The sequence below is a fragment of the Prionailurus viverrinus genome, chromosome D4 (assembly GCF_022837055.1).
Source record: "Prionailurus viverrinus isolate Anna chromosome D4, UM_Priviv_1.0, whole genome shotgun sequence".
In the NCBI taxonomy this organism is placed as follows: Eukaryota; Metazoa; Chordata; class Mammalia; order Carnivora; family Felidae; genus Prionailurus; species Prionailurus viverrinus.
In genome coordinates, this window is record NC_062573.1 from 13,491,513 (window position 1) to 13,512,539 (window position 21,027).

Below are 21,027 nucleotides of genomic sequence, written 5' to 3' on the forward strand. Positions count from 1 at the left end.
AGATGATAAATATTCCAAACTCAGCCCTTCCTGATAACTACATTTCATTATTACCTACGCTCTCACGTATTTCCGCCCACGGAGTCTGTGCAGTGGACAACACACAGTCCTGCATAGCTCCTCCCACGTGCCCATTCAGTGACATCATGGTGGCAGCATGCAATCAGCCAGGGTGGGAGCATTTGCACCGTGGACACTTTAAGTGTCACAAAACGGCTCAGCCGTTGATCAGTGCACACTGGCAGCTCCGAGATGCCGTCACCTGTCTGCCTCCCCCCTGCTTTCCCCCTCTATACCTGCCAGAGCCCCGGGGGCCCTCCTTCAGGGCAGGCCAGCGATAGACCGGGACACCCTCATAGTCCCCCAGGGATTCGTAGCACCTTCACCCTGATCCTCATGGAACTATTTCCAGTGGGAAAACTCCTTCCTAAAAAACACTCACGAGGGGCTGGTCCCCTCTCCCTCTCCTAAAATGGGGCTTGTTAATCTGAGTCTGTGAAGGACTTCAGAAGACCCACCACCCCCTCAAACTGAAAGAGACACTTGGTGCTGTGGGTACTTTTGCAGGGAGAGAGGCTGCGGGTTCTGCAGGTTCCCAAAGGGATCCATGATTCAAAAGAAGCGGCCAGGACAAGGGGTCGAGCTGGCGATACCTCTCTTTCTGCCCTTGGCCCCCCTCTGCTCCGTGCCTCAGCCCACCCCACCCCACCCAGAGGGTTCTCACCGTTGGTCCCAGGCTGCCCCGGGACCCTTTAGGGCCTGGGGTGCCAGGGGGTCCGGGGTCTCCAGGGACGCCCATCTCACCCAGCTGTCCTTGGTAGCCCTTGGCACCCTGCAGTGGAAGGAGAGACAGGCTGTCACCAGGCCCCATAGGGAGGTGGAGAGAGACGAGAGAGATGTGGGGCAGGGTGAGGGGAGGAGGGACTGGGGAGGTCACGGCCCCAGGAAGCATGGCATGCCACCTTGGCTCCTGTCCGGCCCTTCTCGCCTTGCCTCCCTGGTTTTCCTTCAGGACCCTGAGGGGAGAAGGAGGGAAAGAAAAGGGTGAGAAATACGGAAGATTAGCGCACTATCTCTGAGGGCAGCCTGCTGGGTTCAAAACTCACCCGTGCTCAATGCCCCTGTGACCTTGAGTGTGACCTAACTTCCCGTGATGGGAGGCTTTGTCTGCAAAGTGGGGACAGGGGTCCTATGTGCCTCAGAGAGCTGAGAATTCAACCTGCTCTCACTCACCAGGTGCGTGGCCCATATAAGCGCGGGATAAATCCTCATTTCATGGCGGCTGCTAGGCGCCCATGCTGTCCCAACGGGAACAGCTCTCTGCACTCCCTTTGCCACGCACTGTTCCAGCCTCCCAGCCACGCTGAGTCTTGGGCCCGCTCAAGGCCTCCTCCCACCTATGGTGACCTCTGGGCTTCCAGGAGGTGAAGGGACTTGCCCAGAACCCTGATTCAACTGTCGATCTGTCTGAGTTCACATCCAGGGCTCAGGGTACCCATTGATGACACGAGGCATCTCATCTCTAAGATGCTGCGGTTCACTTCTGACAATCCCTGGGGCCGTGTCCCACTGACAGGGTCTCCCTCCCTTGGGGGCTGGAGTTGGAGGGGATCGTCACAGTGGGGCATTGTGCGGGGAAGGTCAGCTGCCTTCCCCTGCTCTCCCACTGGGGTACCCAGGCCACTCCCTCCAACAGCCCGCTATGCCCCCTCCCCCACAGGGCATCCCATAATGCAGCTCTGCCTCGCCCTGCCCTGGTCAGGGCCACACATTTCAGCAGGGTGATTGAGTGCGTGTAAGTGTGCATGTGTGAATATAAGAGAGGGAGAGAAGAGAATCCCAACCCTGAGCCACACTGGTTTGGGATGTAGGGGGTGGGGCAGGCAGTGTTTCTGGTTTGGAAAGGACATCCTGACGGCCCACAGAAGACAGTTCTCTCAAGGCCCAAACCTCAAGGGGGGCTGGGAAAAAAAACACCTACGTTCTTGGCAAACACTAAAGAGCTAGTTTGATTCAATCTCTATGGCTGCATTAACAGAGGTGCTTGCTATAGGATGAGGGAGATGATGGTCCCACCTTGGAATAGGAGTAGGTACTGACTGTGATGGAGGAAGGGCAGGAAGACGGGATCTTAGAGGAACCAGGAAACACATGGGCTAACCCAGAGGGACTGGATTTCTGTCTGCAGATTTCTGCAGCTGCCCTGAGGCAGCAGCAACTGTGTTCTCTGGGGTGGTCAGTGGACAGAAGTTACAAGGAGGCTGGCTTTGATTTAGTACAAGGGAGAGATGTCTGCTCAAAAGACAAAACATGGCAAAAGTGTACTGGAGAAGATGTCCAGTCCCTAAAGGAAGTGCCGTTCAGCCCACTCTGGGGCCCTCAGGAAGGAGGGAATGGTGATCCTGGAAGGACAGACTGTCCTGTATTCTGGTGCTTAAAGCCTCATGCGACCCTGGACAACTCCCTTTCCTTCTGTGTGCCTCAGTTTCCCGACTTCTTTTTTTTTTAATGTTTATTTATTTTTTTTATTTATTTTTTTTATTTTTTTTTTTTAAATTTTTTTTCAACGTTTATTTTTCAGAGAGAGACAGAGCATGAACGGGGGAGGGGCAGAGAGAGAGGGAGACACAGAATCGGAAACAGGCTCCAGGCTCTGAGCCATCAGCCCAGAGCCTGACGCGGGGCTCAAACTCACAGACCGCGAGATCGTGACCTGGCTGAAGTCGGACGCTTAACCGACTGCGCCACCCAGGCGCCCCCCTAATGTTTATTTATTTTTGAGAGAGAGACAGAGCATGAGCGGGGTATGGGCAGAGAGAGAGAGGGAGACACAGAATCCAAAGCAGGTTCTAGGCTCTGAGCTGTCAGCACAGAGCCCGATGCGGGGCTCGAACTCACGGACCCGGAGATCATGACCTGAGCCGAAGTCGGACCCTTAACTGACTAGGCCGCCCAGACGTCCCTCAGTTTCCCCACTTCTAATATAAAGGTCTTGAACTAGCTTTTGCACTGTCTACTCTGGTGGCCCCTTGCCACACAGGGCTACTGAACACTTGAAATGTGGCTACCAGGACAGAGGAACCAAATTCTTAATTCAATTTAATTTTAATTGATTTAAAATTAAAGTTGACCATTCAGTTATTATAAAACTTGTAGGTATGTTTGGAATCACTTGGGGATATGAATCTACATTTTCAGCTGTATAGTTCATGGAATCTAAATACAGCTCAAGTATTTCTAATGAAAATCCAGCATCCTAACTGAGATGTGCTGTAAGAGTAAATTACACATCAGATTTCGTAGCTTTAGTACAAAAAAAAAGAATGCAAAATGCCTTACTAATGATTTTTATATTGATTATATGTTGCAAATGTTACCATTTTAGATATATCGAGCTCAATAAAATAGACTATTAAAATTTATTTCACCCACTTCTTTTTACATTTTTAAAATGTGAGTTCTAAAAAATTTTAAATTACACATGTAGCTTGTCTTCTGTTTCTGCCGGACGGCACTGTGTTAGCAACGTCAAGGTCTTTTGCTCCTCCAAAAATAAAATAGTAACAACCATCATGGCTTCAACCAGAGGCCAGGCGCTGTGTCCATATTCCGCATCATACCTCATCCAATTCTGGCCACAGGGTTGGGAGGAAGGGATTCTTTGTTCCATTTGAGAGCCAAAGGAATGGGCTCAGTGACATGAAGGTGTTTTCCACAGGCCACCTAGCCAGGTTGGAATGGAACACGGATCTTCAGTGTCTGGGGCACCGCTGTCCCAGGATGGTCATATTTGGGAAATTGTGAAATCATGGTACAGGGGCTGGTGGAATTTGTCAGCACACTGAGGTGATTGCTTTGGCTGATCTCTTGTCAGGAGGAGAAATGAGTCAGCACTGAAGAATTCAGCACAGGGCCAGGATGCCAGGAGTCTCCCCCAGGACAGGGCGGCCGGCCACTTGTTCTGACGGGCCCTCTCCAGCTGGGAGCATCCCTCAGGGTGTGGGAAATCCTGAGTAAGGGCTGGAGCAGCCAGTGGGGTGAGGCTGTGGGGCCAGAATGAAGACTTTTGCTGGGCCCCCATCCATGTAGATATATTTCTGGAAAGGCTCTGATGGCTCATAAAATTCTATTTTTAAATACTCCACTGTTTCCTGGCCAGAGTGGGAGATACTTGTCCCGCAGCCCTGATGCCAAAGAGACTCAAATACAAGCCTCTCACCACCTCCGTCACCCAGCACGCACTCAGTCTGGCCCCAGTGAACCTCTCTCCAGCTCCCGTATATGAAAATTGGTAGAGACAGCAAAATATGGACACGAACGCTGCTACCACCACCAGCACCACCACTGTCTGTCCCCGTCACTGTGGCCACTGTCACCACCACTGCCACTGCTGCCACTGCCATCACCATCACCAAACGCCACCATCATCACCACCTCCACCATCACCATCACCACCATCATAACCATCACCACCATCACCATCATCACCATCTCCACCATCATCACCACCATCACCACCATTATCACTTCCACCATCACCATCATCATTACTACCATCACCATCACCACCATCATAACCACCACCACCATCATAACCATCACCACCATCACCATCATCACCACCTCCACCATCATCCTCACCATCACCACCATCATTGTCACCATCATCCTCACCATCATCACCATCCTCACCATCTCCACCATTATCATTACCATTATCCTAACCATCTCCACCACCACCACCATCATCACCATCACCATCTCCACCATCATCATCACCATCACCACCATCATCCTCACCATCATCACCATCTCCACCATCATCACCACCATCACCACCATCACCACCATCACCACCTCCACCATCACCATCATCACCACCATCATCCTTACCATCATCACCATCCTCACCATCTTCACCATCATCACCATCTCCACCATCATCATCACTACCATCATCCTAACCATCTCCATCATCTCCACCATCATCATCATTTCCACTACCATCACCAATCTCTACCACCATCACCACCGCCATCATCATCACCATCTCCCTCATCATCACCATCTCCACCATCATCACTATCACCATCATCCTAACCATCTACACCACCACCACCACCATCATCACTGTCACCATCTCCACCATCATCATGTCCACTACCATCACCACAATCTCTACCACCATCACCACCGCCATCATCATCACCATCTCCGCCATCATCACCATCACCACCATCACCAATACCATCACCACTGTGACCATCATCAACACCTGCACCCAACCATCAATATACTACCACTATCATGACCACAACCAGCAGCTTCCAATCATTTCCTCTTCCAAATTCTTAAAGATGATATTTATTTTCGGGCACATAATATAAAACACTTTCTTTTCCAAAGTTTCATTGACTCTTTAAATAAGAAGGCCAAGGCTCGTAGAGAGGCAGCAGTGATCTGCCTAAGGTCACCCAGATAGCAGGTGCTCGAGCCAGAACTTAACCTTTGGACTCTAGACCCAGGGATATTTCTGCCACATGTCGCTGCCCATCCCACAACCACGATACTCAGAAGTTTGCTAAGAAAGAGCCTCTGGAATGTTGGAGCCTGAAGTGATCTCAGCACGCATTCCTTCCAAATCCATACCAAGCACGTGACCCAGAGAGGGTGATGGCAAGTGAAGAGTCACACAGCAAGCTCCTAGTGGAGAATCTTGGCTGATGCCCCTCCTGCTGAATCCTCCCTGCTAAATCCAGTGTGGCTGAATGTGGGACAAGGCCCGCAGGGCCGGACTTGTGGAGGGTATGGAAGCCAGACTGAAGAGTGTGAGGTGCCAGTCTGAGGGCTGGCCATGGGAGGGCTAGGCGAGGGAGGGACATGGTCAGCTTGGTTCTCTGGGAAGCTCCCAGGTGGAGGAAGGATACAGGGGAAGGCCTTCAAGGGACTGCTATCAAAAGGCCTCCCCTCCTGTCCAACTGCCTGAGCAGGCTCGAGTCGTGTCCCCCCCAGATGCCCCAAGTGCTGGCATGCAGTCACACATACTCACCCGGACGCCAGTGATGCCAGGGGGCCCGGGGGGCCCATCCTCACCCTTCAGTCCCTCCTGACCCTTGTCACCACGTTCACCATCAGGCCCGGGGTCACCCCTGTCCCCCTAGGTTAAAGGGGAATGGGGAGGGGAGAGAGAGAGACAGAAGATATTAGTCACTAAGCCCAACAGAAGCGCTAAACCTCAGGGCTCCGTTTGGATGTCCACAGCCAAGAAGCCCTTGGAGTCCCCTGATTGTTCCTGGAGCCACCAAAAGGGTCAGGTGGCATGGCCTGGCTGGCACAGGGAATACCCCTGCCATGGTGCCTGGGCCAGTGAGGAGTCAGCCCAGAGGGAACACAGAACCCTGACCACTCCCGCCCCAAGGAGTTCACAGGAAGGGGGTGGCTTTGGGAGCCTCGACTATGTCTCCCCAACAGGGACACACTGGGAGGACAAGAGTCTTAAGACGCTGAAGGACATTTTTAAAAAGGAAAACAGCTCACCCAATCCTGACCCTCAGAACTAGCTCCATTTTTCTGAGTTGCATTTTCAGCACTTGCTTACACGAAAACAGTTTACAGTAACAATAATAAGGAACAGGTCACAGTTTCCATTGTTAGTCCTGGGCTCGGACTGTTGGGACAGCTGTAGCAAAGCCATGAGGCTACTTAGCAGTCCAGTCTATGCAGCTTTAAAGGCATAACCCAACTGCACTGCACGGTTCCATCTCCTTTGTTTTGTGTTTTTGCTGTCTGACTCTACCGTGAGCACCATCTCCCATCGCTGACTGCTCGGCCCTCACTCTCGCCAGCTGCAGAGCACGGCCTGCGTCCAGGGGACGACAGTTAGCACTCGCACGGCACTTGCCCAGGATCTGTGCCAGGCCAGGGCCCCGTGGGCAGAGCAGGTGTGAGGGGTGCAGCACGGGCCGTGGCCACAGAGGAACAGGGTGGTGCCTGTCAGAAGGCCACCCCCATCACGGCTGGCAGGCCCGGTGGGGGCTCGTGGCCAGTCTGCAAGGGGCTGAGCTGGGACTGTGCAGAGAGACCGTGGGAAAGGGTATGAAGTTACGGACAGGAGGGTGGGGGAGCAGGCTGGGAGAAGGGGAGCATGTCTTGGCCAGCTCTGCTCTCCAGCACCACACTTCGCAGGGAACACTGATAAACTGGTGTGGGTCCGGGAGAAAGATCAGGGTGCAGAGGGCATGAAGCCAGAGACTGGGAACAGGTCTGCTGAGAGCGTATCCTTCAGGTTGGACCTACTGGGGTCCGGGGCCTGGGCTCTGGGCAGAGGAGGCTGGTACAGGGGCCTGTTGGGGAAATTTCTAGCCCAGCTGAGGCAGGGGGTACTTCCCAGTGGGGAGGAGTCCAGAGATGAATGGCATGGATAAGAGAGGGAGGCTCCAAGCTGAGGTGTGGGCCAGTGCAGAGCAGATCTGGGCACCAGGAGAGGGCTGGACAGGTTGGTTTCTGAGATCCCTGCCCACTGAGATTCTCAGGCTCCGAGGCAAGCCCGGCATAGAGACGGGGTGCTTCCCAGATGACTCCTGCAGACTCCAGCCCCAGGGCTCCCCTTCTGGCTTGTCATCTCTGGCCACCTGCTCTCCTAGCTCTCCGAGGCAGACAGCCTGTTCCAGGTGGCCAGGCTTGTTTACAGAGAGGGGCCTCAACCTGAGTCCTACAGGGGCTCTGGCTCCAGGGACTACCCAGACCCCCACATCCCAGGCTCCCACACAGCAGGGGTGGTGTCCTGGTGGACCCCCTACAGAATGGGTCTGGGGGGTCCTGGAGAATCCTAGAGTCCTAGGACATCCACCAATGCTCAGAAGAGCCTTACAAGATGTCTAACTCAACCTTCTTGATTTACACATGGGGAAACTGAGGCCCAGAGAGAGGAGACTTCCCATTAGCACATGTGAGTCAGTGGCAGAGCACGGGTGAGACCCTAGGGTTCTGGTTCTTTCCAATTCCAAGGTTCTCTGCGCAGTGGACAATACTTCCCTCCCCCCTGAGGTTATGTTGCTTAAGTTCAAATCTTGCTGCTACCTCTCAACAGCGGTGTGGCAGGGGCAAGTTTCCTCATTTGTTAATTTTTTTTTAACGTTTATTCATTTTTGATAGAGAGAGACATAGTGCGAGCAGGGGAGGGCCAGAGAGAGAGGGAGACACAGAATCGGAAGCAGGCTCCAGGCTCCCAGCTGTCGGCCCAGAGCCTCATGCGGGGTTTGAACCCACGAACCGTGAGATCATGACCCAGTCTGAATTTGGACGCTCAACCGGCTGAGCCACCCAGGCGCCCCAAGTTTCCTCACTTGTAAAATAAGCAACAAAGGGTCACTATGAGGATTGGAAGAGCTAATCCACGTGAGTAGCTTAGCAAGGTGTCTGGTGCGTGCATGCTGGATAAAGGTTAGCTCTACTAGGAGGCATCACCACCACCATCTGCTGGTCAGCAAACTCAAAAGAGATAATCAGCGTAAAAGCGCTCTATATAAACTATTGAGTGCTGTGTGTGTCCGAGAGGTTAGTTTCACCACGAAGGTGATTCTTAGACAAACACCATAAAGACACCAGATGGTCTCCTGGGATTCGTGTGAGGACCAGGGAAGATACTGTGCATCTGAGCAACTACTCGGGCCCAAGGTCTACGGTAGAACTGGCTTTGAAAGGGAGTGAAAGAGGAAGAAGCCAGGACCAGGAGCCGAGATAAGAGCAGAAAAGACTGTGTGAGGCACCCACCCCTCCAAGCCCCCACTGTCCTCCCACCTCAGCAAGATCCCAAGGAGAAGAAAGGTGGCTGTCCAGAAGTGGGAGAGGCCCTCGCATTGTGCCTCAGTTTCCTCATCTGTCAACTGGGTGGGTGACGAATCTAGCCCCCAGGGTACCTGGGAGGACTGAATGGGTTCACTCATGTAAAGGCGTCAAGGCAGTTGGTGCAAGCGCATGGTGAGTACACAGAGCATCTCAGCCAGAATGTTCCTCAGTGTCCCCGCAGTTCAAGCGGACATTTGGCAAAGGGTGTGGAGGGGCTCTCAGGTGGCTCCGGGTCTCCCCGGCCAGGACCTGGCTGTATCCTAGGATGCAGCCTCGTTGGAGAGGAGAGAAGGCTGCCGGATGGCAGACAGGGGGCGCTCTCAGCCTTGCAAGAAAAACCAGAGGCAGAAGCAGAGCCAGCCAGGGGCCACATCATCGTCATCGAGGTTTCCTGGTAGATGGGGAGGCCCGGGACCCAGGGCAATTACGGGGACAGGGCAGTGGGAGTGGAGGTCTGGAGATGGGCTGCTTATGCGAGGTCACATGAGAGTAAATGGCTGACAAAGGGCAGCCTGGGATGTAGCACTTGGGACCCTGGGCTGGGGAGCTGAGTCACAGTGTGACAGATCAGCCCTGGGAAAAGCCCACCTCCTATGCCAGGGCAGGGCCAGGGCTGGCAGCCAGGGACAGGCCTGGGCTAGAGGTGGCGCTGGTAAGTCAGAGAGTGGTGCCAGCCTGCCCCCGGGGTTCAGGGGAGCCCTGGCACCTCCTGAAAGTGCCAGCCTCTGTGGCTGACAGAGGAATCTCCGGGATGCAGCGGGGCAGAGTTAGGCCTATACGCTTTAGTGCCAGTGAACCCTGGGTTTGAGTTTTGGATTCTCCACTCAGCCACAGACTCTGGATGAGTGTGCCTCTGCCTCCTTCTGAGCCTCAGTCTCTTCATCTTTAGATTGGGCGCATGGTGCAAAGAGGTAGCTGAGGCTTGGGTCTTGGCTGTGCGTCCTTGGGCAAGTTGCTTAACCTCTCTGACCCTCAGTTTCCTCATCTAAAGACAGAACTGATCCCGGACCATTAACTGAGGTGTGACACGACACGAAGGGCTTAGTATAGTACCTGATACATATGTGACTAGTCTGCCATAAATAGTGGCTTACAGGTCATGGGTGGCGATTCTGATTTTCCTGATCTTTTAGGATGTTTGGAAGATCCCAGATATCAAAGCTGCTGGCCCTGGGCCGGGCACGGAGCAGGTGCTCAGGTACTACCCTTAACCAAGAGAAGCTGTTGTTTTGAGGAGAAGGGCAGCAGCGAGCAGCGGAAGGTGGGGAGGGTTCCTAGGCCCCCGTCCAAGCGGGGCAGGAGGCTGCCGCGGTGCTGGACAGCGCTGCCTTCAATAGGAGCCAGAGGTCTGCTCTCAGAGCTTTATGGGAACACAGTGCTTCTGAGAGAAAACTTAGGTCTGGGATGGGAGGGTAGTGGGGGCAGAGGTAGAAGGCACTTCCAGAACACCTCCCCCCTCCCCAGACCCTACAGCAGAAGGACACTTACCTTCAGCCCATCGGGCCCTGCAGGGCCACCGTCACCCTCAAGGCCCGGCTCTCCCTGCAAAGGGTGGTGGGGAAAGATGAGGAGACATTACTGGGGAGGGGGCCCCATGTGCTTTTACTTCCTCTCCCTCCCTGGGGCAGGACCCCAACCCTGTCTCCGGGCAGTAGGGCCCTGGCATGCCTGGCACAGAGCAGGTGCCCGGTAAACGGTGGCTGAATCAGTGAGCGAGCAGGGGGGTTGAGGCACCCTCTTCAGAAAGGAGGAGCAGCCCCCAAGCCACGGCCTGCTCTATCTGCAGGGTTGGTCAGGTGGGGGCGACAGGAGATCCTGAGTTGCAGTGTCCAAGTTGGCTGGCCGGACTGGGAGGCGGTGCTTGCCCAGGGCTTCGAGAAAGGCTTCGATGCCACACGGACCTCAGTCCCCCAACTAGGCTTCCCATTCACCGCCAGCGTGACCACGAGCAAACTACCTAGCCCCCCATGGGCACCTGTCTTCTCCCCTGAAAATTGGGCTGATACCCCTTCCTTTAAGGGCTCCTGTAAGGCACAGTATAAGCACCCCACAGACGGCAGCCACTAGGTACGTTATTTCTGGAACTGGAGCGAGCTCTCATGGAACTCCTCGGTGGAATCCCATTTCTCAGATGAGGACAGCGAGGCCAAACTTAAGACTTTTTTTCTTTTTTTCTTTTTGCCAGCAAGTCTGGGAAGGATACCAAGCCCCGGAATCCCCATCTGGCCCTCGGGTAGATTCTCTGCTTGCAGTCCCAGCTCCAGAGATGCCCCTGGACTTTTCAGTTCTCCAAACGGCCGTCACAGGGTCTCTCTTTGCTTTCAGAGCTCATAGCCGTTCAGCACCTTCTGAGGAGCCTCAGAAGTCGTCAGATGCAGGGACGGCAAAGGCGTGACAGGAGCACAGACTAATGGATTCACCAGGATGTGGCCCCATGAGGACAAGGCCTCCGGTCACTCACTGCTCTGTTCCCAGTGCTCTGAGAGATGTGCCTGGCACGCAGTGGGCCTCAAGTAAGTGCTCGTCATTCTCTTCCCTACTGCGCCTACGTGGAGCCTCGGGATCCTTCTCAACATGGCACTCCCAGAAAACTGCACTGATCAGTCTTCATTGACACACAAGTGCTGCCATCTCACGGCTTCAGGCTCCACACTCATCGTCTCTCGCCCCGAGGTCTTTCTCGCTCTTTCTATGTCCTAACTCAATTTGTGGAGCCTCTGTTAACGCAGGGCAGGGGGGAGCAAGAGGCAATGGAAAAACGGGAAAGGTGAGAAATGAGGGGGGGCGTGGGCTGGGCCTGGTGTCCCCACGAACTGAGGCCCACACTAACTCCCCCTCCCTGCCAGACTCCACATTCTGCAGCCATCAGGTGCTAGAGGATGCCTGCTTTGTACCCCTCCCGGTACCCCAGGCCACATTCAGGCAGAGACCTTGTAAACTGGGCACAGAGCATAGAGAGGTAGACAGAGAGGCATCCCAATGCTTCACAGAGAAAGAAAAGCTTTGTGGGTTTCTTCCAGAAACGGGGAAGATCACCTTCCATGGAACAGTTTTCAGGGATGAAAAACAGGTGTTTTTCAGTAAAAGTGCTTGCAGGTGAGTAAGTTTGGGGGCCCTGGATGAATCCAAAAGGAACCAGTTTCTTGGCTGCAGGCCTTCTCAGAGCCTTGAAAATGCTACTGCTGATACGTAAGAGGGAACACGGAGCATGCAGTGAGTCTCAGATGCTTTGACCGCTTTGACCACTTTGACCACAGAACCCTTTTCTTCGAAGAGTGCCTCTACAGGGTGGAAATGGTGGCCCACCAAGAGAGATAGCTGGGATGAGGCTGAAGGGATTCAGGGTCTCCTTCTCCCTGAGGCTCGGGGAGGTTGAGTGAAGCCCTTCCCCCCACCCAAGCGCCCCTCAGGTGGCTTTCCAGGGAGAATGAATTTGCTTCGACTTACCCGCTGCCCAATGAGGCCCTGTTCCCCAGGGGTGCCCAGAGGCCCAAGGTCACCCTAGGAGAAGGCAAACACAAGTCCATGGGGGTGGGTGGGGCCAGTCCCAGCCCTGACTTCACCCTCCAGTTCTCACCAGCTCGGATTTGGGTGGGGAGCTGGGGAAGCACCTTCTTCCAAGGACCAAAGCGAAATTGTAAAATGCCAACCAGAACCTCCGCTCCACGGTCCCCCTGGCCACGTCAGGACAGCCACGGCCACCACCACCATCGGGCTCACGTGGACACGGCACTGTTCTAAATGCCTTTTTATTTCCCATGTGATCCCTCACCGCGACCCTGCCTGGAAAAGACCCTGTCTTCTTTTCTAGAGGAAGACACTGCAGACCGTGGGGTGACAGAACTAGCCCGAGCCCATGAGGCTAATAAGTGACAGATTCAGGATCCAAACCTGGGTAGTTAGGCTCCAGGGAGGATCGGATGCAGGGACGGTAACTCTGTGGCTGCCCACCTTCTTTGCTCCCCTGAGAGCCTTGGAGAGAAACCCAAAGGAGGAAGAGGCCCTACATGAGCCAGAATAATGTCCCCCGCCCCCCAGAAGATGACCGTGTGGGGATGTGCGCACTAGTCTCCCTCCGTGCTGATGCCCGAAGGGCCCAAGGAGGAGGGGCTCTGAGCCCCCAGCCCTGCCCCCACCAGAAGGATCCCATTTCTGTCTGTTTTATATATGGGGTGGTTTTCTGCATTGTTCGCGCAAAGGATTCTAGAACTAAGTCAACAACCAAAGTCCCAACCCTGGTCCAACTCCCTCCGAATGGCAGGGAGGCTCAGGCACGGACAGGGAAGGGGTGTCCGCCTCTAGTCCCACAGACCCTCGCGGGCTCCCCCAGGCCCTGCCTAACAAGGCCCTCAGGCTGTCAGCATCACTCATCAGCCCCGGGGCCTGCGTAGGGAGCTGCATCCTCTCCCACAGCAGAGAGGGGAGAGGGCCCTCCCCAGAGCCCAGGTATCAATGGGCGCCTGTTTCCCGGCAGGTAATGAGGGGCACGGGTGCTGAGATACAGATAGTATCGTGGGAGGCCAGGAGGTGCGGCTGCCCCAGCGTGGGGCAGGTGCCAGAGAAAACACCACCGGGCAGGGGGCAGGGGGCAGGGGCAGGGGCTCCCGGCCAGCTGGGCCCTCCACTGTGGCCATAGCCAGGACCCGCTCCCTGGCCAGGAGCACAGAGAACTCATTATCCCGGCACAAGAAAGGCCCGTTTCTCTTCCGTGGGGAGGACGTGGCCGCCAGCTGGGCGCTGGTTTCAACAAGTCACTTTTCTCTTTCATCCTGCCTTACCTTCATCCCGGCTTCCCCAGGAAGGCCCGGCTCTCCTACTGCACCGGGAGGCCCCTGCAAAAAAATGCCATTGGTCCCTCCTACAGCAAGGGCTGGCCTCTGATTGTAAGGGAGGAGATAACTTAAGCAGGCCCAGAGAGGGCAAGGAACGTGCCTGAGGTCACGCAGCATGAGTTGGGACACAGAGTTGGGAGCAGGCTGCAGCCTTCTCGGAGCTGGGAGCTGGGATCATAGCGAGGGTGGTGGTTGGGCCCAGGGTGCTGAGCCTCGGGGCTCCCCTGAGGCTGCTGGAGCCCTCTCCTTCCCCACGAGTGTGGTTTACCACATTAGGAGCCCCTTGGCAAGCACAGGGAGGAAAATTTCAGGATTCACATAACAACAGGGGAAGAAGCCAATAAAGGCTGTGTTCAGGGCTGACTGATCCCAGTCCTTCCCTCCAAAGCTGGGCCGGGATGACTAAGGTGGGGAGGGGTCTGAGTTACCATCATGGGCATGGCCACCGCCCCTGCATAACCCATTGCCGTGGTTCAGTTTTCTCTGGATAAGGCAGAGGTGTCTGAGGCCCCATGGGAGCCCCCTGCTGCATGGCCTCAAGAGGGCTCTCTCTGCAGTCAAACCTCAGTGCCGAGGTGAAGTCCCAGCAGGGGTGGGGTGCGACATTGTTGTTTTCCCCGGTGCCACAGAAGAGGCACTGCCAACCCCCGTGAGGGCCCCGGGACCCCTGCAGGCCAGGCACACAGCAGTCCCTGGGACAGGGAGCCCAGCCCCTCCCCTTATGCCTAAGGCGGATCTGCCCTTCCTGCCAGGGTGTCTAACCTTCACTTTCTGTGGGACACAGGACATGACCATCTCCCTCCCAGGCCAGGCCGGGGACCCCCTGAGGAGAAGGGCTTCGAGGGGCTAATGTCTCCCCAGCAACGTCCTGGGACAAACAAGGGGCCCTGAGCACTCACCTGAGGTCCCATCTCTCCAGGAGGGCCAAGTGGTCCCTGGGGTCCCTGAGGGCCCTGGAAGACAGACAGACACACAACAGTTTCGAGACGGCAGCCTGGGCCCTCTGGAGGGGCGGATGAGGGAGAGGATCCATAGAATCTGGGACTCTGCGGCCCACGCCCCCCATAGCCTGTGTCTGCAGCTCCCCACTCCCCATTGGTCTCCTGCCACCCCTCTATCACCTGCACTCTCTCCTGTTCCTCCCCCTCAAATTCAGAGGGCCCTCCCCTACTCAGAAACCTTCCAGCTCTCCAAGCAGAATTGCTCACTCCATTCCCTCTGCCTGGACACCTCCCACCTGGGCCCCACCTCTAGAAACCCCCACCCTGCTCCTGCTCAATTCAGTGTTCAAAATGGCGTCTCTTGGGCCTCAAGATGTGGGACTGTAGCATGGCTCTGGGGGGCAGAAGCCTCCCGTGCTCCCCCTGCCCCAGGCAGGGAACCCTCCTCCTGCGCCTCTCGAGACCATCCTCTCCTGTCCCTCCCCAGCAGTACAATTCCACTGCCTCCTCGTGGGGCACCCTGACACTTGGGCTGTTCTCCAAACCCATCCTTCCAGGAAGACCTCCTAAAGGGTCACCTCGGTTTCAAATCACCCACTGTCTCCTGTGGCCCTTGGGAGCAAGAGCAAGCTCTCCCCACGGGCTTGAAGCGACCGGCCCCTGTGACCCCTGTCTCCCCGATGTCCGATATCCAGACCCTACAGTTCTATCCTTCCCCACTTGGTGACCTCAAGTCCTCTGTTCCCTCAGCTTTAGTCTGTGCTGAGCACTCTGTACACGTTACCGGTTCATTTTCACAACAGCATGGCAAGGTAAGGACAATGTATTCCCATTTCACTTGCAAGAAAACTAGGCTGGAGGACAAGAGTGCTTAGACTCAAGCCCAGAGCTCCTGAGCTCCCTGGCCAGCGCTCACTCTCTCTACCCTCCGAGGCCTGTCCCATCAGGGTAGCAGGGCCCTGGTACTGTCTCCCTCCAGCCTCCTTCTTATATGACCACATCCCACACTCCCAGAGGTGGCCCATCTGAGACCAGCCTGCCGGGAGGCAAAGAGGCAAAAGAGGGGGGCAAGAGGGCACTTACCGGTTCTCCTGGGAGGCCCTTGGTGCCCGGAGGGCCTGAGGGACCCGGGATGCCCTGCAGAGAGGGACAGAGGTGACTTAGTCCCTTCGCGGCTGTAAGGCTTCACCACGTGTGATGGTCCGACCCCTACCCTCCACCAAGTGACAGATGGGGACACTGAGTCTCAGGGGAAAGAGGCAGGCTGGAGGGTCGTCCGTGTAGAGACAGTGGGCAGCTAGAGCCTGTGGGGTTTCCACAGCAGGATGGGAATTTGGCTGACGTGGCTATAATCTCCCAGCAAAGCCCCACGGAATTTCCAGAACTGGTGTCACTTACCGGGAAGCCTCGCACTCCCGAGTGCCCTCGCTCACCGGCCGCACCCTGGAAACGCATTTGGGGTCATTAGAGGCACAGATCACAAAGCAGGGAGCGGGGAGGGGGCTGGCGGCCTTGGCCTGACGTACCTGTTGCCCAGGCTGGCCCGGTCTGCCCTGAGGTCCTGAAGGGCCCTGCCGAAAAAGAGTGTGAAGGTGGGACAGGGTGCTGGGGAGTACTCTTCGCGGACACAGGACCCACACCCCATGGCAGATGGAAGGAACCGGTGTAATCATCCACCCCTCTCTCCACCATCCAGGTGGGAAACTGAGGCCCGGTAAGGGGAGTGGCTCGCCATAGTCACCAGCTGCTCTGGAGAACCAGGGAGCCTTTGCTCCTGCTGGGAGTAGAAGCATCTCGACTCTTGGGGGCCCTAGAGGGGGCCAGGGAACCCCGGGGAAGGCGCCAGAAGGTCCCTCCTTTCCTCCTCACTCCCTCAATCCCCCGGCTCCCTCTCATTCACCGCTCTCTCTCCGTCGCCCCCCTGCTCAGACTCCAGGGCCAGGAGGAGCAGCCGTGAGCTCTCAGCCTCTCTCGGACTCCCTGCTGCCCACAGCGGCCTCATGCCAAGGAAGCTGTGAGCCTTGGTTCTGGAATTCCTGACCCAGCGTGGGAGGCATGAGCAAGGGCAGGCCACGGGGTTGGTACCTTGAGGCCCCTGGACCCCTGCTCCCCGGCTGGTCCATCTGGTCCTCGGGGGCCCTGGAATAGGAAAAAAGGACTAGCATGGTGGACAGCAGGGGTCTCCCTCGGGCCGGGAACCAGGAGGGCAGGGCTGCCCAGAGCCTTGGGCCTTTCCCGGCACCAGCCTGGGGCTCCCTTCTCCTCCCACTGCCCGCACATCCCGAGCCTGAGGCTGGCCATCCGGGTGCGGTGTGCCGAGATGGCTCCACCTGGAGGGACTCCGCTAGAGGCCCTATCATTCTGGAATAGAGCCGGTGCTGCACAAATGACCCTGTTTAAAGAGACCTCGGAGGTCAGCCAGCCAACGCATTTCATAGTTGTGGAGGCTAAGGGCAGAGCCTAGCCACGCGTGGCCCAGTCCCTCCAGTTGGGCCTTCAGGTTCGGCTGTTGCATGCACTTCCCAGGGCACATGTGAGGCAGAAGCAGGTGTGTGGTCCGCAATCCGTGGGGGCGAACCGAACCCTCAGGGAGGGTCTGAGTCTGCATGAGGCTGGGTGTCTGCAGCAGCCTCCTCCAGCCCGACGTGCAAGTCAATCCAGCCCTGCTCACGGAGGAAGAGCCGACATGTGGAGGGGGCAGGAGGGGGCAGGAACTCAGGCCGCTGTTCCCTGGAGCCCCAGACAGGAATCTTATTCCTTCGAAAGCTAGGAAACCGCCTGGGGCGGGTGGAATGTGCTCCCTGCCCCCACTGCACAGATGTGAATACTGAGGCCCAGTCAAGGGCCGTGATTTGTCTCAGGTCCCTTAGCCCATCAGCAAGTGTATCTCCTCCAGGGTTCTACCTACTGGCCCATGTGACCCCCTTACAGGAACTCCCACAGAGACACAGATGGGATCTAGAAAAGGCCCCAATAGAGAACAGTGCGGTGTTTGTCCTGCAGAGGATCAGAGAGGTCATGCTGGGGAGACAAAGAGGGTCCTGTGCAGGAGGCTGGCCCACCCCGGACTGGGAGTGTGGGGGCCAGCCACAAAAGGAGGTGAGGGAACGTGTCTGGCTGGAGGGGGGGGATGAGAGATTGAAAATAGGACAGGAAGAAAGCATTTAAAAATTGAACAAGGAAATTTGGTTTTGTTTTTTTAAACATTTTATTTTTAAGTAACTACGCCCGACATGGGGCTCAAACTCACAACCCCGAGATCAAGAGTTGTGTGCTCTACTGACTGAGCCTGTCAGGCACCCCAGAAATGTTCAATTAACAATTGAGCCAAAGAAAGCAACAATTCCTCTTATCAGCTACCTGGGGCTTCCAATGCATCATCTCCACACCAACGGCCTTAAATAGAGCCTCATGGGGGTGCCTGGGGGGCTCAGTCAGTTAAGCGTCCGACTTCAGCTCAGGTCATGATCTCACAGTTTGTGGGTTCGAGCCCCACGTCAGGCTCTGTGCTGACAGCTCAGCGCCTGGAGCCTGCTTCGGATTCGGCGCCTCCCTCTCTCACTCTGCCCCTCCCCTGTTCGTACTCTGCCTCTCTCTCAAAATTAAACATTAAAAAAACATAAATAGTGCCTCACAAACTGAATAAACCCAGGACAGGGGACGACGCCGAGCCTCAGTTATCTTGTCTCGGAAATGAGGCTGAGAATCTCTCCTTTAAGGTGGGAGATAACTCCCCCCCCCCCCCCCCCGGCCTCTCATAAGTGCTCAGGAACAGCTGGATCTGCCAGAGGAGGTGGCAGGTTCCCCGAGGACAGGGACACAGAGGAGTGGCTTGGCAGATCTGGCCTCAATCCCTTTCTTAGAGTAGGCAGCTTCGAGCACGCTACGAGAGCCAGCTGAGAGCTTTTGGAGACCCAGTACTGCACATGATTAGAGGCTGCGGTTGCTGGTTCTGGTTCTGTTGCTGGACTGCTGTGTGGCCCTGGGTAAGCCCCTTCCCCTCTCTGGGCCTCTGTCTCAGATGGACCCTATCAGGCCGTGTGTCAGGCTTTCCGCCCCTGATTCGCCCGGTGGAGATAGAGACACATTGAAGGGGGGACATCCCGAGCCACAGGAGCTGGGACAGAGGCTCAGCTGCTGGCTGGGCATCAGGGCCCTCCTGAGGGCTGGCTTCTGGCCCCTGGCCTCTGTCTCTAGCCGAGGCACAGACCTCCCTGGAAAGAGACAGCTCTGGGAGTGCAGTGGAGGCCCAGAGGTGTTGATGGCTTGGTCTGAATCACACAGCACCCTATTTGTCCTTGGAATCAAGGCCTTTCGGAGAGAACGGTTTTGAGATCTGCAATAATGGTAGTGAAACAGTGGTGGTGGCGAGGATACTCACAACTCTCATCCTCGTTTTGCAGTGAGGAAACGGCCTATGGTCACGCTGCTGGTAAGCGGAGAAGCCAGACTCTGAACCTAACTCCGCCAGAGGCCCATTTCTTTCCACCACTCCCTGTCATTGCTTCTCTGTGTGGGAGTGCGCTCCCCATCATGGGGGTGTGCAGGTCAGGACCTACAGGAGCCGTGAAGGCCCGAGCAGGATGCTGGAGAAGACAATGTCTAAATTCCCTGTTACCTGGGAGATGGCGATGCCTTGGGAGCCCCCAGGGAGCTCGGGGAGAAGCTGGTGCTGCCTGGAGGGAGGAGGGGGCCCAGCCACCCCCACCCCCACCCCGGCCCCCTAGGGCAGGGAGAAGAGCAGGATGGGCGCACACTCTAGCTCTTGCTCTGGGCCACGCTGTAGCTCATCCTGTGTCCCGAGGGCCCCCCAGTCCTGCTCGCTCCTTCTCCAAGTGAACACAGGCCAGCCAGCGCTGCTGGAGGCAGGCCTGGGTTTTCCATCAGAACCACATGTCTGTCCTCTTGTAGCCACTCTCCAGGAGGAAGCTTGCAGTCAGAGCCGAGGCTGCCCTTCGGGCAGTCCGGGACAGAAAACCTGGCCAATTACAGCTCTTGTGACAAAGGGATGGACAGCCAGGAGGGAACGAACAGGCGCCCAGCGCCTCCCGACCACTGCCCTATCGGGTGCTCACCGCGCGCAAGGCGCCTGCAAAGGGATTTAACCCCAGGGCCCTCTGGAGAGGTTAGTTCTGTTTTGTTCACCCATTTTGCAGAGGAAAGCTAGAGGCCCAGAGAGGAGTCAGTTGCCCAGGGTCAAAGAGGGAGAGCCAAGATTCAAGGAGTCTAAGCCCCATTCATGGGAACAGAGTCTAATGTCTGGCACTTGAACCTCAGAATCCTCACGACTCCCTCAAAGTGGGTGGTGGAGGGAGACTGTGGAATCCCCCAGGTAACGAACAGGGATTTTAGACATCGTCTTTTCCAGCACCCTGTCCCAGAGCAGACCCCGACCTCCACATCCCCCTGTGATGGGGAGTTCACTCCCACACTGATAAAGAGTGACTGGCGGCTGTGGGAAAAATGGGCATCCAGCTGATGTGCGTTCATACTCCGGGTCCTTACAACTTCCTCCTCATGTCACCCACCAAGGCCTGAGGTTCCAGAACTGATAACTGGGAAGGCTGGGACTTGCCCCTGTCTGACCCTGAGCCCCCGAGGCCTGTGGACCCAGACCCTGTCAGCAGTTCTACCAAGAGCCAAGGGCCTGAGGGCCCATCTCGTCCCCTCCCGCACATGGGCAGAGACGCAGGCAGGGCCTTCTACGTTCCCCATGGCACATATGGGGAAACCGAGGCTCGGAGGGTGGCCAGGTCTTGCTAAGGTCACTCGGCAAGCCAGTGGCTTTGTGGAGGCCTGTCCAGAATTGAGCTCTTCTGCAGGCACAGTATGCGTCTCTCTAGGATTCCCCCCCCCCCCCATCCTTCAGTTACCCCTCTGTGAAGTGGCCAAAGGTGGACCATGAGGCCAGGGACTCAAGGGGCTGTTCCCACAGGTTTTGCATTCCTGCCAAACCCAGCAGGGGGGAGGAGCTCATGTTCCCGATGCTTCCCTCCCAGCCCTGGAGACTTTTGATGTGGTTTGGAGCCTGGGTTTCCTCAAGCAGGAGATACATTCTTCAAGCCACTGCTGGGAAGGGGAGGTAAAGCCAGCGGGGGGAAGCTGTGAGTTGAGGACCTTGAACCCTCCAGCTAATCTGGCTTTCTGGGGCAGGGGGTGACATGCTCAGGGTCAAGGTGGAACTGGCTGCCAGCAGGCCTGGGTCCACTTGCAGAGACCCAGGACATGGCACTGGGAGGGGCCCTGCTGGGCCAGAGGAATGCCTCTTAATCCCCCCTCTCCCTGGCTGACTGTTCAGGCCATCTGGTTTGGGGGAAAATTTAAAACCACTTGAAATTCAGCCAAGAGGAGACTGATCACAGATCCCCCGTATGGAGCTTGGATATCAGGCCTCGGCTGCCGGCTCT

General features: G+C 56.3%; 1 protein-coding gene across 6 annotated transcripts in view; it reads right to left on the reverse strand.

The window, feature by feature from the left end:
* COL27A1 (collagen type XXVII alpha 1 chain) overlaps positions 1-21,027 on the reverse strand; it is a 140,401-nt gene that overhangs the window by 24,621 nt on the left and 94,753 nt on the right. For all 6 annotated transcript variants that reach the window (XM_047829185.1, XM_047829186.1, XM_047829187.1 and 3 more), the window contains 11 exons: positions 16,706-16,759; positions 16,147-16,191; positions 16,019-16,063; positions 15,704-15,757; positions 14,579-14,632; positions 13,626-13,679; positions 12,295-12,348; positions 10,336-10,389; positions 6,050-6,157; positions 963-1,016; positions 725-832 (listed from right to left, as the gene is read on the reverse strand). In XM_047829185.1, coding sequence (XP_047685141.1) covers positions 725-832; positions 963-1,016; positions 6,050-6,157; positions 10,336-10,389; positions 12,295-12,348; positions 13,626-13,679; positions 14,579-14,632; positions 15,704-15,757; positions 16,019-16,063; positions 16,147-16,191; positions 16,706-16,759 — 684 coding nt within the window. The remainder of the gene's footprint in view (positions 1-724; positions 833-962; positions 1,017-6,049; positions 6,158-10,335; positions 10,390-12,294; positions 12,349-13,625; positions 13,680-14,578; positions 14,633-15,703; positions 15,758-16,018; positions 16,064-16,146; positions 16,192-16,705; positions 16,760-21,027) is intronic.